This window comes from Ochotona curzoniae, unplaced genomic scaffold (genome assembly GCF_017591425.1).
Source record: "Ochotona curzoniae isolate NIBS_2020 unplaced genomic scaffold, NIBS_Ocur_1.0 contig_3520, whole genome shotgun sequence".
Taxonomy (NCBI): domain Eukaryota; kingdom Metazoa; phylum Chordata; class Mammalia; order Lagomorpha; family Ochotonidae; genus Ochotona; species Ochotona curzoniae.
In genome coordinates this window covers 32,443,092-32,460,034 of record NW_024465894.1, presented here as the reverse complement: position 1 = coordinate 32,460,034, position 16,943 = coordinate 32,443,092, and the positions used below count along the sequence as shown (strand labels likewise).

At 58.3% G+C, this 16,943-nt stretch overlaps 1 protein-coding gene across 1 annotated transcript; it reads left to right on the top strand.

The window, feature by feature from the left end:
- The first annotated feature begins 230 nt into the window (after positions 1-230).
- Positions 231-16,234, top strand: ADRA1D (adrenoceptor alpha 1D). The gene is made up of 2 exons (XM_040981219.1): positions 231-1,386; positions 15,633-16,234. The coding sequence occupies exons 1-2, from the start codon at positions 231-233 to the stop codon at positions 16,232-16,234; spliced, it is 1,758 nt and encodes a 585-aa protein (XP_040837153.1).
- The last annotated feature ends 709 nt before the right edge of the window (positions 16,235-16,943 follow it).

Sequence of the window (16,943 nt, the reverse complement as noted above, 5' to 3'; positions counted from 1 at the left end):
CCCGGAGTACCCCAGCCACTACCGCCGCCGCCGCCGCCGCCGCCGCCGCCGCCGCCGCCGGTGCCTCCCACCCCGTGCCACCGCACTCCGCGTCGCAAGAACTCGGGGGAACCTGAACGGGACCCGCGAGCCGGACCAGCCCCACAGTCCCGCTGCTATGCCCTGTGCCCGCTTTCCTGCCAGCCGCTCGTCCTGCACCCCAACAGGACCCCCGACGGGCGCGCCTTGAGATGACTTTCCGTCACCTCTTGAGCGTCACTTTCGAAGGACCCCGGCCGGACATCAGCGCCGGGGGCTCGAGCGCGGGCAACAGCGGGGCCGGCGCGGGCAGCACGGCCTCCTCTGAGAGCCCAGCAGTGGGCAGCGTGCCGGGGGCAGCAGGCGGAGGCTCCAGCGGCGGCGGCGTGGTGGGCGCGGGCGGAGGCGAGGAGAACCAGAGCTCAGCAGGAGAACCGGGAGGCGCGGGTGGCGGTGGGGGTGGCGAGGTGAACGGCACGGCGGCGGCCGTCGGGGGGCTAGTGGTGAGTGCGCAGAGTGTGGGCGTGGGGGTCTTCCTGGCAGCTTTCATCCTCACGGCCGTGGCGGGCAACCTGCTCGTCATCCTCTCAGTGGCTTGCAACCGCCACCTGCAAACCGTCACCAACTACTTCATCGTGAACCTGGCCGTGGCCGACCTGCTGCTAAGCGCTGCCGTGCTGCCCTTCTCGGCCACCATGGAGGTCCTGGGCTTCTGGGCCTTTGGCCGGGCCTTCTGTGACGTGTGGGCTGCTGTGGACGTACTATGCTGCACCGCCTCCATCCTCAGCCTCTGTACCATCTCCGTGGACCGCTACGTGGGCGTGCGCCACTCGCTCAAGTACCCGGCCATCATGACAGAGCGCAAGGCAGCCGCCATCCTGGCGTTGCTCTGGGCCGTGGCCCTGGTGGTGTCCATGGGGCCGCTGCTGGGCTGGAAGGAGCCCGTGCCCCCGGACGAGCGCTTCTGCGGCATCACCGAGGAAGCGGGCTACGCCGTCTTCTCTTCCCTGTGCTCCTTCTACCTGCCCATGGCCGTCATCGTGGTCATGTACTGCCGCGTGTATGTGGTGGCGCGCAGCACCACGCGCAGCCTCGAAGCAGGCGTCAAGCGCGAACGCGGCAAGGCCTCCGAGGTGGTCCTGCGCATCCACTGCCGGGGCGCGGCCGCCGGTGCCGGTGCCGGTGCCGGTGCCAGCACGGACGGGGCACCGGGGGGCACGCGCGGCACCAAGGGGCACACGTTCCGCAGCTCACTGTCGGTGCGCCTGCTCAAGTTCTCCCGCGAGAAGAAGGCGGCCAAGACCCTGGCCATTGTCGTGGGCGTCTTCGTTCTCTGCTGGTTCCCCTTCTTCTTCGTTCTGCCGCTAGGTAAGTGACCCCCCGGCTTCCTCCCCAAGTTCGTGGCCATGCCTGGCTGGTGTGTCCCTCCTCCCCATCCCCTCACTGTGCCACCTGGTCTTGGCAGGTCAGCTTGGCACCTTCCCTGAGCTCTCACTTTGTGGAAGAATGAGGGAGAGCCTGGTGCTGGCCGAAAAGGGAAGAGGGGTCTCACTGTGTCTCCCTGCACTTCCTCCTTGCTGTTTCAACCCTGGGTTGGTTTTACATTCCTGTCACCTCTCAGTATAAGAGGGTCCGAAGCATCGGTACAGACAGCTGGCCTGGAGGGTGGTCAGCAGTCTGGAGGTAGGGAAAGGAGTGTGTGGGCTTCCAGCCCGGGCCTGTGTGTCCATTTGAAGGTGCCAGGAGCCCCAGCTTTCTCCCAGCACTTGTTAGGTTCTGAAGCTGAGCCCCTCTGCAGAGGTGGGGTGGGGAGTCTGTGAACTGTCTTGGAGGGATTGAGGCAAGGTGGGGTGAGGGGGAAAGAAGCAGGCCGAGTGGTCACACAGAAAGCCACTTTCCTGCATCACCATTTCTTCCATGACCTGCGTTGTCTGGCTTTTCCAGGGAATATCCCTAGTTCTTTTGAACTCCTGGGAGGGGGCAGCTGTTTGGGGAACTCTGCTCCCACCTCCAGCAGACCCTCCGGCAAGTCCTGGATCAGGGGGCTGCAGGCTGGCTCAGCATGCAGATGGGAAGGACAACAAGCATGTGCCTTGAGTCACTTCACCCGATGGCTGCGTCCTTAGCCAGCCTTCCCTGCCTTGTGCCAGGCCTGGCTGCTCCCGGGCTGCATGGCAGAGATGGGGAACTCACCACAGCCTTGCTCCTGCTACCCAGTAGCCCTCCCACCCCCAACCCAGCAGCCACGGTATCAAATGCGTGCAACCTCTCCCTGCTTCTCCACTGCCCAGGGAACACTCTGTATAACCCAGACCTGTGAGACCGCAGCCCTCAAGTGTGTTAGCATCCAGACCCGCAGCAGTAAAGAGCACAGGACGACCCAGGGCAATGCCAGACAAGCTCACTTCTGCATCCTGGCCCTCCCCCTCTGCGTGTACCTGCCCTGGCCCTCTCCAGGTTCCCTGCCCAGCTCTGTCTCCAGGCCTTTGCACACTGTTCTGTTTGTCCTGCCTGCCCTCCCAACCCCCTCCAGGGACCTTTGTGTCCTCAGCATTGACGTTGTCTCTCGGGAGACACCCGCCTGGACCCATCAGGCTGTGCTTCTCCCTGGGAGTGCTAAATGGTGAGTTGCAGCCACCAGCTGCCTGGGCTGTGGGTTTGGTGTGTGAGTGCCGTATTGACCTGGCAGCTCTGTGAGGGTCCCACGGCACCCAGCCTGGTGCTGTTCTGTAAGAAGCTGTGATGGAAACCACAGACTGGCACCAGGCAGCCACGGTCCCATTTGCAGCTCTGCTTCTCTCCTGCTCTCTGCACTTCTGTTGCTCCTCTGTGAGGCAGGAGTGGTGGTGATGGCAGAGTTATGGGTCTGCTGTAGGGATGCGGGCAGCGTGTGGATGCGGGAGGTGTGCGTGGACCTGTGGCACGTGACGAGTTAGTTACGAGTGTCATGGCAGCTGGCGCTTTGCTTGTAGCTGCTCAGCACAGAATAAAGAACGAATAAATCACCTGCTTGCAAATTGTCCAGCCAAATGCTGTTGCTGGTGCTGGTGCTGCAGGGCCAGGCCAGGGCCAGGCACCGAGCAGCCCATGGGACAACCCCTGGGGTGGAGGCACGGAACAGGCAGGAGGGAACTGGTATCCCTGTTTGGAGTCCCACCATGGCAGTATTGCCCACCACCACCAACTCCTGCTGTGTGCCCTGCTCTGCTGCCCTCTGCTCCTAGCCCTGCCTCACTTCCTGGCCTCTGGCCCCTGGCTCCATGGAGGGAATGTTCCAGCTGTGTGCAGAATGCTTGCCTCTGTATCTCTTGTTTGCTGCCTTTTCTACTTCCAATTTCTTTTTCAGTTTTAGTTGCAGAATACCTTATATGCATCCATGTGCTTGTGCTCACCCACGAATGCTCTCATTTTACTGTTGTTTTCTCCCACCCCTTCCTCCCCCTCTCCCTTCCTTCAGAGAAGCAAAATACAGCAGCAACTCGGTGCTTCCACCCCCTCTCTGCCCTGGCTCCCGGAGGTGACTCTAGCCCTTCACCCTCCCGTGCAGATTTTTGCTCTCGCCATAAGTGTGTGCATCCATAACAACACTCAGCATTGTCTCCTGTCTCTCTAAAAGGATGTATTAGTGGCATCATGCCAAGCAACTTATCCTGCCCTCGACATCCCGGCAGTGAGCCGGAGAGAGGCTGGCCACGTTAGCAGGAGGGCACGTGAGACAATTCCTCGGTGCGTGGATCCAGGCTCCTGCTGAACGTTGCTGTTTCTCTAAATTTCCACGGGCTCAGTCAATACTACAGAAGGCCTGGATCCCAAGTGCTTCTCTTCCAAAAAGTCATTTCTAAGTTTCTACAGCCTCTGCCCCTCTGCTGGCATACACAGCACACTCTCATTCCTTGCTGCTTAACCCATAGGTGTGCCATGGTCCCTGTGTTCTCCATCCAGTTGTCTGCTGTGCTGCCCAGCCCTGACACCACCCCCTACCGCACCCCTGGCACTCTCACTGCACTCCACAAGCAGCCCAGGGACCTTGGAGTCACACAACAACATGGAACTTGATAATAATGACCAATAGACTGGGGTCAAGCAAGGACATGCCTGGGAGGTGAGCAGGACCAGCCTGGAGGCTGTGTGGGAGGGCAGGGGCACTGGGACCCCCCCCCCCAGCAGGGAGGGACCTTGGAAGAAGCAGGAATGTCCTGAGCCGCAAAGGGGACTTGGCCTGCAAGGCACTGGCCATTCTCAGCAGGGAGGTGCCGTGCACATGGGATGAGGGGAGCGGGGTACGTGGAGGTCAAGTATAGGACAAATGCAAGAGTGTGAGATTCAGTCTCCCAGGAGAAAGAGAGGAGAGGGGCTCGGGGCACAGCACCTGCATCAGGAGAACCAGAAGGAGCAAGAGGCAGCTTGGGGCGTGCCGGAGAGGAAACGGCCACTCAAGTGGCTCCTCCCACATGCCAGCTCCAGTGGCCCCACGTAGGTGTGACCAACACTAGACACGGGAGATGGAGGAAGAGCAGTGTGTACCCAAAAGCCCAGATGCTTGGAAGTGAGGGCACCTAGTAGGGCCACCCCTGCGGGTGGTGGCTGACAGACCTGGGCTGGCTGCCTTACCTCCACGTCTATCTCAATACACACACAGAGCCCATGGAGCAGTGGCGCCAACCATGGCAGAGGCAGCACTGGGGGAGCGGTCCCAGTCATCCAGGGGATACCGAGAGCCTTCGGAGCGGGCCCCAGTCCCAGACAGACATTGGCACAGCGGGTCATATTGGATCAAACCAGAGAGGCGGCTGGGACAGCACAACTGACAGGAGTCAGAGGCCATTGGGGCCAGTGACTGAGAGAGCCTGGGGCTCAGAAATGTTGGGGAGCCATGGAGGGTTGCAGGTGACTGTGCACATGTCCAGTGTACCCCTCTTCCTGGGTACTCCCTAGTGCAGACAGGGATCTCCGAGCAGGAGCCTCTGACATTACATATCTGACCCTGCGATTCCTGTAGCAAACGGAGCTGTAAGTGGCCAAGAAAAGCATCCCGTGTGCCCAACTGCTTGGCCAAGCTGAACCCTCTGCTGCATGCATGGCGACCACGCCCCCGGCTCGTCTGGGCCAGCCCTGTCTGTTGAGCAGTGCAATCACTGGTAGCACTCCACTTTCAGTCTCCAGTGGGCCCACTTCGGGTGACAGACCATGTGGGCGCAAATCCAGGAGCTCGTGACAGCCCTGCCCCTGACACACCCAGGTCTCCCCCCATCAAGTGCTAGGGGAAACCACAGGAGGTTGGGTCAGTGGTCCCACCCTGCAGGAAGCCTCTAGCTCTGTGTCCAGAGGATTGGCAAGGTGCCACAGTTAGATCCTGCCTTCCCTGGGGGACCAGAGATACGGGACATGGGTAGGACTGCAGCCCTAAGAAGAGGAGGCTGGCTGGCATCATGCCTGCTCAGGGCTGCTGCCCCAGGACAGCATGAGTGGCCTGGACCCAGATATCCATCCAGGCAGGCCCCTTTCCTGCAGGTGGGAGGGGAGAGGAGGACCAGGGACTAGCCTGTCCCAGCTTCTTTCTTTTAGGTGCCCCCAAAGACTGGGTCTTTCTGAGTATCTTAGCAATCACTCCTGGCTTCACTTGGCTTTAGCCTGCCTGGAATGTCCCCCAGCCATGCCCAGAGGTAGGTGCCACACACACACACACACTCACATGCACCCAGTCTCCCCTAACCCCTCATCACTCCCACACCTGCAGGCTGCACTTTCTGCTCTGTCTTCTCAGACAAGTCACTCGGCACTGCAAGCATCTTAGGCCATCACACGGAGCAGTCCCGGAGGCCCCTGCTGAAGGCACCCCAAGGTGTGGAAGCCGCCCAGAGCTGTCCCAGATCCCTGTCAGACACCTGTGAGCCTCACGAGGCCCCTCTCCCACGCTGCCATCCTCTGCCACATCACATGGCCTGCCTGGCCTCGTGCCCACGCTGGACTGAGTCCGGTGTCACACGTGCAACTCAACTGTAGTGCAGACACTTCCGCTATCATATGTGGTCACCGGGGCCACTCAGAGATTCAACATGAGACAGGAAGGCTGGGGAACTGTGGGCACGAATGAGTGGCTTTGTTGAAGCTGTGCTCCCCGATGTGCGTGTGGTCTGTGATGAGCAGGTCTGGAGATGAGGCCAGGCCTTCTCAGTTAAGAGATTGGATAACCAAAGTATTCATGCAGTACAACGGACTGCTGCAGACCAGGACAATGTACATCCTACCCGGGCGCACTGCAGCACAGATGACCCCACTACACTGTCAGAGCAAGCCTGGCGCAAAGTTAAAGCAAACGGACCTGGACTTCTGTCATAGGAAGTTCACAAACAGGCAAAGCTAATCATGCGTGGGCAGTGGCAATCAGGATGTCATTACCTGCACATGGGAGACCTGGGGGACTGGAATGTTCTGCACGGTGGACAGTGCTTGCATCGGAGTGCACAGACCAGAATCACGAGGCTGTGCACTCCAGACTGCACATGCATCAGACTCGACAGAGTGGCTGGTTAGAGAGGGCGCCAGGTGTAGAGTGGCTTCACTGGGTGACCTGACTCGGGGGGTGGGGATCTGGTTAGAGAGAGGGTACCAGACATGGAGTGGCTTCACTGGGTGAGTCACAGAGCTGACTGCAAGGCAAAGAAGCCATCCTCACAAGCTTCAGAGCCCCTGCAGGAAAGCAGATGTGGCGTCACGTGGCAGCTCCTGGAGCAGTGACCGTGCCATGTGGCAGCTCCTCGGTGCAGTGACTGTGCCACGTGGCAGCTCCTCAGTGCAGTGACTGCCATGTGGCAGCTCCTTGGTGCAGTGACGGTGCCACGTGGCAGCTCCTGGAGCAGTGACGGTGCCACATGGCAGCTCCTCAGTGCAGTGACGGTGCCACGTGGCAGCTCCTGGAGCAGTGACCATGCCACATGGCAGCTCCTCAGTATTGCCAGTGACCCTGGGGCACAGCTGGCAGAAGGGTTGGCCTTGTGTCTCCCTCTCTACCTTCTGGTCCCTAGCACATGGTAGCTGCTCAGCTAGATGTGTGCCATGACCTCCTTGTGTCCTGTCATGCCAGGGCTGCAGTGGCAGAGTGCTACCCGCTGTATGTTTGTCTGATTTCACTGCAGTGCAAGGGTGTGGTGTTTTATCTGCTCAGGACAATGTTGAGTGTGCATCCACTGTCACCCAAAGGTGCAGTGTTGTGTGATGGACCTCTATATCCTTCCATTCTGCTGAGAGCTCCCCGGCCATGCCCACCCCCTCCTCAGCCCTGGCAATCCCCATTCCACTCTGATCCTGTGAATTTGACTGTTTATGCGACCTTAAAAATGTTTGCACGTACCAGCTAACATTTATTGATTGTATGAGTAAGCACTACATGAAGGTTCTTTTTTCCACTTTAATCACTTTTACGTCTGCACACACAGAAATAGGAAGAGCCGTATGGTGAGTCCCCGTTTATCTGTGACCCTGTGTGGATGACATGGAAGAAGATCCCATATGCACACTTTATCAGGGAATGAGATTGTTTTTTAAGACACAATCTATTATAACGCCCCAACCTAACGTCATCGACTGTCGACTCATTGTTCACATGTTGCCAGTGCTGCCTGAGTTTGCGTCAGGATCCAAGGATGGCACCCGTACTGCGTGGAGCCCATTGCCCTGGTTGGTTGCTCTCCTTGCTGAGCCTCCCTCCCATTTTGTTCTTCCAGTCCGCTTGCTGATCGTTTGTCCTGTGGCTGTGCCTCGGTCTGGGGCTGACGTCCCTCCAGTGCCATCTGAAATGCCCTGTCTGCCCTCCTTCCTGTAAGCTGCTTTGATGGTCTGGAAAAGAAGTCGGGACTGGGCAGGGTCTTCAGGGACCCCTCAGCCCTTCACCTGCTGGTAGCAGCCACTGGCCATGGCCTGGACCTGCCATGCCTCTGAAGCTTAAGCAGTGATGTGCAAATGGTCATTTCTTCAGCCTTTCTTCATGCACCAGGATTCCCTGGTGGCTGTTTGGGTGAACAGGGTTAGCACAGGGAAGACAGAGAGATGCTTGTGTTCCTCTTCATGTATCAGGAACGGAGTCGGTTCCCCGGCAACCAGGCCTGCCGTGGCCACGAGGCCTTTTTAGCACCATGAGAATATTGGGGTGTCTGGAGACTTGCCAGCTCAGCACCCAATGGCTTCCCCTACCCTTGGCTGCGCTGTTGGATATCCTGAGACCTCAGACACAACCCCATGTGTCGTGAACATGTCCTCACTCTCAGGTCTGATGAGACGACCTAGGATCAGCTTGCCCCTCACCCTGGACCTGGGGCTGGCTGCAGCCTGCTGCACCATGGAAATGGTGATTTAGAGCCCCCAGGCTGGGCTCTCAGCTGAGCGCTAATGCTGGGCTAGTTGCTGATCCGATGTGTCCAGAGCTGTCTCTCTAGACTCCTCCCTCACTTGCTTGCAAGACAAGACCTTGCTCATTAACCTATTTCAGAGGATATTCTGGCATTAACCTTGATCAGTTCCCTTCTCCAGCTTCCGGTGGGCGTCTGTGCTTCTCAGCGTAGTGCCCTCCATGCTTGTCCTGCCTGCCCCAGCTAAGGGACGTTAGCCTGGGACCCAAGCCTCAGCCTCTGGATCTGTCCACTCAATCCCTTGCCTCTCATGACTCTTTACATACTTCTGTCCCCTTCCGCTCCTATTCCTCCTTCTGCAGCGGCTCCTGCGAACATGCCTCTCCCCCCTAGCTCTGTGCTTCCCAACAGGTGTCCCGAGCTCCTGGCCCAGCCACTGGGTCCCTGTCTGCTTCTCTATTGCTGCCCTGGCCAGCCAGCACCAACGTGTTGGTTTAAATCGCCATCATGAGCTCTACAGTCAGAGCCTTGGCAGGGCTGGTTGCCGGGGAACCGACTCCATTCCTTCGGAGCTGCTGGAGAGAATCCCCTGTCTTCCTCTTCCGACTTCCTGAAGCTGCTGGGCTCTCCCGCTCCCCACCCCACCCTTGCCCCGCCCCATGCGGCCTCTGCCCAGTCCTCGCGTGACCCTGCTCTGCTTGCCTCACAGCCTCTCCTCGGACTGAGTCTGTCCCCAGCACTCTCTGCCCTTGGGAGAAGCCCCAGGATCCCTTTATCCCCACCTACCAACAATATCACCTCCCAGCTCAAGATACTTAACTCTCTCTCGGTGCAGAGCCCCAGGTGTCGCTGAGGAGACGTCCTCTAGCTGCCTTAGCAGAGCGTGCACCAGGAATTGGGCTTTAGCCCAGCCTGCCCCTTCCCCACTCCCTGGTCAGTGGTTCAACCTCTCTAACAGCTCTTGAGTCTGTTCGTTTCGTCCCTTCCTATTGCCCACCTCAATTAACTCATCAGCAACACGAACATCCTAGGTGCCGGGCACTGCTCCAGTCCTGACCTATGGGGAAGCTGCTGTCAGCTGCCCCACTTTACAGATGAGAGCACTGAGGCAGAAGGCCTCAAAGGACATACTCCAGTTGGCAAATTCCAGTCTGGGATTAGAAGCCAAGCACTCTGGCTCCAGGGTCCTTTGGTACTTCTTACCCAGCTCAGAAGACAAGCCAGAGTCTGGGTTAAGGGCCAGTCACCAGCCCTGTTCAAAGCTTGACATCTCAGCAACCCCCCCAGCCAATGTGCACACCCCAGCTCAGTCACACTGCCCCCACACAACCCCCAGCTCAGCCACACTGCCCCCCTACACACTCCCAAGCCACTGTGCACACCCCCAGCTCAGCCACACTGCCCCCTACACAACCCCCAGCCACTGTGCATACCCCCAGTTCAGCCACACTGCCCCCTACACAACCCCCAGCCACTGTGCACACCCCCAGTTCAGCCACACTGCCCTCTACACACCCCCAGCCGCTGTGCACACCCCCAGCTCAGCCACGCTGTCCCCCTACACACCCCAGAAGCTGGCCAGGCTGAGCATTGCCAAGGATGGACCGCCCAGCCTGCCGACTATTGGGATTGATGGCAGCAGGCTGGGCGGGGTGGTCTGGGACCCTCCCTTCCCCAGCACAGAGCTGTCTCCAAGAGTTTACATGTCACGAGGCCCCAGGTGTTTCACTCAGGATCCCCTTAGCCTGAACTCCAGGGCTCAGAGCTTGGCCTGTGTCACGTCCACTCCACAGCAGGAAAGACTGAAAGCAACAGCAAAGAGGAAGGATGGAGGAGAGGGAGAGGAGGTGGGAAACGAGGAGGGACGCAAGTGTCGGAGGAAAACGGGCTGGTGCAGGTGTGAGACGGGTGAGAGGCCTCATCCCTGCAGCGGGAACCTCCACGGGTCCATGCACCTGCCCCCACATGCACCCCTGCAGCTACAGAGGGGTCCACGGCCAGGCAACCAGCTCTCTGTCTGCCCCAGGGAGACCAAGGGTCCTATGCAGTCCTATACAGTCATGAGAGCGTGGAAGGGTGTCCTCTCTGGTCCTGGTCCCTCCCAGGTGCCCTGCAGGGACTTGGCGTGGCACAACCGGTCCCTGCCGGCCTCCACCTACTCCACCATGTCCTCAGGAGCCTCCTGAGACCTGAACCCTTTCCAGGGCACCTCTTCCTCATGGCCTTCCATGATTCTATCTCTGGCCACCATCCCCTGCCCCTTCTCTGTCCCAACCATCCTGACTTCCGGGCTGGCTGTGCTGCCTCAGGCCCTTTGTACGTGTGCTTGCCTCTGCCGAGGGTTCTCACAGAGATGGCCCCCTCCTCAAGAGGGACTCCAGATCTCAGGTCCAGTCTGATCCCTCACAGCACAGCAAAGAGGTCGGCTGGGGGAGCTGAGGCCCCAGCCTTTCTTGGAGATAGTTGCCACCAAGGTCAAAGCCACTGTAGGGGCAGCTGAAAGAACCAGGAGAGAGGAAGGGAGTCTGGGGGGGGGGGGCGGGGGGAGTGGGGAACCAGGGTATCCAGAAGCAATTTTAACCCCTCCATTGCTGAGTGTGAACAGAACAGTCCCAGTGGAGGAAAGGCAGGGAAGGGATTGTGGGGTGCAGCCTGCCATTCCACGGTTGGCTACACATGATGAGTGAGGCTGGCTGTGAATTCTGACCAACTGCCAGGAACAAGTTCCTTTCTGGGGATGTGATGATCACGCAGCCTGCCCTCTCAGCTTCAGGGCTGTCTGTCCCTGGCACAGCATGGCCAGTTTTCCCAGAGACAGCCAGAGCCTGCCTGGCCTTGGCCAGCATCTCCTCCTGGGCCTGACCCTTCCTCTTCCCCAGGATGGAGATGATCCAGGTGGCCAGCGAGCCAAGCCAGGGCTTCCCCTACAACACGTGGACAAGGCTGGCCCACCGCCGAGCTGCCTTGCTGAATAATATAGGGAAGGGCCTGAACATCAGGCTAGACCCCTGACACGGGCACCCCAACGGAGGGAGCCGGGGAAGCCGACAGGTGCAGCCAAGCCAGGTGCGAACAAGGCATGGAGCAGAGAGAGGCGGCCAGAGCCGTGTGTATGCCACGAGGACTTCTCCTTATAGCCACTGCCTCCACCAACCCACTCCAAGCCACCTGCTGATGACAAGTGGAGTGTCCTAGGTGCAGAAAGAAGCACATCGAGGGTCAAGGTACAGAGGTCAAGGTGCTGAGCAAGGGTCATGGTGCTGAGCAGGGGAGGGCAGGAAGTTGCAGTGGGCAGCACGGAAGTTTTCAAGGAAGAAATGAAAGGTTCCAATTTATGGTGCAAAAGGATCCCCCACCCCAACAACTGTGTGGAGAGCAGACTATGGGGCTTGCAGGGCCCCACTCAGGGGGACACTGCCTGAAAGACCTGAAGGTCATTTGCACCAGGAGGTGGTGCAGAATGGGCGTGCGGGGGGGGAGGGTGGGACTTAGGAACCCATAGTGGATCAAGTGGAGACTGTAAAGAAAGAAGGGATCAGAGAGCACCTGGCACCTGCTGTGTGCCAAGCACAGTGTGGGGCACTTAGCGGTGTAGCATGCTGGGGCGATGGAGCTGGCACCTGATGGGACAGAGAGCATACTCCAGATGATTGTGTGTGAGATGCTGGAGCCAGGGCTACTGTGCTGCAGGAGCCAGTGTGGTGGGAAAGGGTACATTTATAGGGCTCCTCTGAAAATAGTGCCTATTGCCCCAAGCTGTGCAGTGCGAGTAACTCCCAGTGGTGGCGCTCACGGGGCCAATTCACCTCCCCCTGGCTGCCTTCCCTTCCCAGTCTCTTTCACCCATTCCACTCCAGGTACCTCACTGACCCCCACCCCCAAATTACCAACTTGTGCTTGAGCCCTTGTCTCGGACTCTGCTTCTGGGAGAGCCCAAAGGGAAACAGAACCTCCCCAACACACAGGCGGGGAACCGTAGCCATGCTGACTGGGTTTGAGCTCCAACTCCTTGGCACGTGCTGGCATCTCCAGTTCCCAGCAGACTTCTGCTCCGATGGCCTGACAGACTCTGTGTTCACAGCAGGACCCCAGACAGTGCAGCCCCCCAGGCTCCTGATGCTGTCCTCCAGCCAGCTCCAGCCTCACGCTTGGAAAGCATAGTCCACGTATTTGTCATCTGGGGCTAAATATACAAGGATCATAGCCTGAGTCATAGGGCTATTTTCAGATCAGACTCACTATGCTCCGTGGAGGGGTGCTGTTTCTGATCCCCCTCCTGGGGGCTTAATGGTTCAACCCTGGAAAGCCCACACACACACACACACACATTCCACAGACTGCCTGGCACCTTCCAGCAACACCACCCCCCCAAAGGCTCAGCCACTGTCCAGAGCTGAAAACTGGGCACCTTCCTAGGGCTGGATACTCCCCTCTGGAAGGCTACAGAAGCGGGAGCCGGAATCAGTTCATCAGCATGAAGTCTCTTCCAGGAAGATGGGGCTGTCCCTGCTCCAGGGGAGGCAGAGAGGACTTGAGTGGCCCACTCAGGGCTCCATGAGCAGGGCCGGGAACCTGTGCTGGGTGATGTGCCTGACCCCCACCTGCTCCCCAACACCTCTCAGCAGTGTGTTTATGGGGCGGATGGGAGTGACATGCAAGGGTCTCCAGGGGCTAGGCTTGGGCCCAGGGCCTCTGCCCCCTCACTTGGGGAGCTGGCTTCTCTTTCCCTGGGAGAAAGGTGAGAGAGAGAAAAGATGGCTGGCCTGCCCAGGCCCCACTGCTGGTCTGCTAGGTCACCCAGGCCCCTGCCCCTGTTGCCCTCCATCCACCACTGTCGAGGACGAGGTGGTGGTCTGTGTCTTCTGGGTTGTGTCTTCCTGGCAGTGTGGCCTCCCTTGGGGCATGTCAGGGGGAGTTGGTAAGAAGAGGGTCTCCCTGGCCCAGTGCAAACCCCCACCTGTCTGCTGCTCCCTTAAGACCCTCCCACAAGCTCTCTCCACCCAGGTCCAGCAGCAGCCCCACTGCCCGACACTCCAACCTGGGCACCACTTCTCTAGGACCCATCTCTTCCCTGCTTTAAGCACCCACAGAAGAAAAGCTAAGCTTCCCAGACCACCAGGTTTTCTGAGTTTATCCCACAGGATTGCTGCAGGCCCCACACCTGGCCACTTCTTGCCCACCTGTTCCTTTTGTCTAGAACTTTCTCATCTGCCTGACTCTTGTCCAACCTTTGAGATACCTGAGTCCCCCCCCACCCCCGTCCCATACCGAGTGCCACCATCACCCAACTATGTCCCAATGATGTATTTTATTCCCATGCAGGAAGTGAGGGCCATGTTTATTTAACGCCTCCTACATTAGAGATCTCGGCATGGTGCCTGGCACAGGGCAAACTTTGGTCAATGTTCAATGCTGGCAGTTGGTGTTTGGTCCATCCGTTAGGACTTTCTCAGTGTCTGGACTTGAACTCTGCCTCTTCTCCGAGTTCCAGGTTCCTGCTCATGCAGAACCTGGGGACAGCAGGTGATACTCCCGTGCTCGAGTCCTTGCTGCCCACATTGGGACCTGGCAGTTGGCGTTTGGTCCGTCCATTAGGACTTTCTCAGTGTCTGGACTTGAACTCTGCCTCTTCTCCGAGTTCCAGGTTCCTGCTCATGCAGAACCTGGGGGCAGCAGGCATACTCCCGTGCTCGAGTCCTTGCTGCCCACACCGGGACCTGGCTGTTGGCGTTTGGTCCATCCGTTAGGACTTTCTCAGTGTCTGGACTTGAGACACTGAGATACCTAGGGACAACCTAGATACCTAGTGAAATCTATGAATCCCTTCTCAAAGTATTCTTTTACTCTTTTTTCTGTACTTTAAAAAAAAAAAAGCCTATTTACTTTTATTTATTAAAAAAGCAGGGCAGGCAACATGATAGCATAGTAACTAAATCCTCGCTTGGCATACACCTGGGATCCCATTTAGACACCAGATCATATCCCAGCTGCTCCACTTCCCAACCAGCTCCCTGCCTGTCATTGTCCTGCAGCAATGGACTTGGTGCACGGAGCTGATAATAACACGCGTGGACCCTGACTGGTGGTCAAAGCCGAAGTTTATTAGTGGCATCAGACTTTATACTCTGAGAGTCCCTATGGGGTAGGGGAGGAAGTATTGAGCTCATCAACAAAACCCATTTACTGTTTTCCTACTCTTGATTGGAATTCCTTTTGTTTTGTATATTACACCAGGTGTTCTCATTTACATGCTGTTCATACAAAGGTAGCCATTTGGTTGTTCTCATGCAAATACTGTCCAATGAACTGCAAGCCTGTGCTCGCTGACCTTCCAGGGTCACAATGTCCTCCTACACCTGCCTGTGGCCTGGGAAAGCAGTCGAGGACGGCCCAAAGCCTTGGGACCCTGCACCCACGTGGGAGACCCAGAAGCAGCTCCTGGTTCCTGATCAGCTCAGCTCGGTCTGTTATGGCCACTTGGGGAGTGAACCAGTGGACAGATCTTTGTCTCTCCTTCTGTTTGTAAATCTGCCTTTCCAATTAAAAAACAATTGAATCTTAAAAAAAAAAAAAAAAAAGGCAGAGGCAGAAAGAGACAAGAGATCTTCCACAAGCTGATTCCATGTCCACAGCAGCCAGCCAGGGCTGGGCTAGGCTCTGGTCAGGACCTTGGGACTCCAGCTGGCTTTTCCCAAGTACGGGACAGGGGCCCAAGGACTTGGGCTGCCACCTGCTGCCTCCCAGGGTGAGCATGAACGGGAAGGTGGAGAGATGACCTAAGGGACTCAGAAGACACAGCATCCCAAGCACCAGACGCTCAGAGTCAGGCTTCTCAAAGGCACGAAACAAAACCGAGCAAATGCGATTTCACTGAAAAGGCTGTCAAAATATTTTTACGTGGAACCAGTGACTTAGAACTGAGCATGCTTCTTTGTAAACACATTATAAGTAACAAGAGCCTACATGGCGGGGCGTGTAGAGAATATTGCGGAGTATCTGCTGCACCTGTCTGGGGCTGGGCTGACACACACGGCTGCCAGGATGGCACCGATTCCGAGCCACAAATAGGGCAAATGAGAGCCCTTTGGGGATGCTGCTGTAAACTGCAGTGTAAACTGCTGCATCCCAGGTGTTCACATGAAGCTGGTCCTTTGTCCCCATCCAGGTCGAAGGGCCTGCTAAACTCTGGGGGCTCCTGGGGGTGGGGAGGGTCGTCCACCCTAGTCTCTCCTCCATCAAGCTGCTCACAGGCCCGGGTTCTCCCCGCAGGCTCCCTGTTCCCGCAGCTGAAGCCATCGGAGGGCGTCTTCAAGGTCATCTTCTGGCTGGGCTACTTCAACAGCTGTGTGAACCCGCTCATCTACCCGTGCTCCAGCCGCGAGTTCAAGCGCGCCTTCCTCAGGCTGCTGCGCTGCCAGTGTCGCCACCGCCGCCGCCGTCGCCCCATCTGGCGCGTCTACGGCCACCACTGGCGGGCCTCGAGCACCGGGGCAGGTCCGCACCCTGACAGCGCCTCCAGCCCTGGCGCCGTGCTGCCCGGGGTCCCGCTGGCCCTCACCGGCCCCGGTTGCCCCGCTGCGTCCGAGGGGCCGGCTGCGGCCACTGGCGGGCGTCGCAAGGCGCCCTCGGCCTTCCGCGAGTGGCGGCTGCCCGGGCCCCTGAGGAAGCCCACCACGCAGCTGCGGGCCAAGGTCACCAGCCTGTCGCACAGGATTCGAGCTGGGAGCGCACAGCGCGCCGATGCCCCGAGCGCGATGCGTTCGGAAGTGGAGGCGGTGTCCCTGCGTGTGGCCCAGCACGTCGCCGAGGGCACCACCTGCCAGGCCTACGAGTTGGCAGACTGCAGCGACCTCCAAGAGACTGACATTTAAAAGGCTGTGCCCACCCCTCCCCATCCCCTGCTCCTCACCCCCGAGGTTGGCAGGATCAGACAGGCTAGCAGGCAGGTAGTCTGCCACGCCTTGATCCCTGGATGTTCAGGAGACGGGGCTGCCTGCCCCCGGGACCTCCCGTAGGGAAGAGCCGGTGGGGCCGGGTCCCCTCCTGGGTGAGTTGTTGGGATACGTAATTTCTCCTGAGTACAGACAGGAGGGAAGCAGGGCACCTGCAGCCAGCACCCAGGGTTCTGGGGCAGCAGATGACCGGGCCATCACACCAGTCCAGTCTGGCGTGTTGCCCACGGGACAATCTGCAGCTCCCCACGCTCTCCCTGCGCACCCTCCTCCTGGCCCTCCCGGCTCTCCCCGCCAAGGGCCCCCACTGTTTACACTCTATGCCTGCTGCGTCCATCACTTCTTGCTGGGATTCCAAGCTGCCCACTGGGGATGGCTTTTAGTTTGTCATTTTGAGACATATTTATTGGTGAGAGTACTTCTATTTTGTCCAAACTGTGCAAGCTGTCCCCTCTTTAGCCAATAACCCTTAAAGGACTGGTTTGTTTTGTTTTCCCATACGATCTCTCAAGTACTAAATATCCACAACAGGATTGATGAGGTCTATTTGACCCTTCTGGTTTCTAATTCATGGCTGCTGTCCTCGGAGAGTTTTACCCCGATGGGCAGACACGGTTTCATTGGCTTC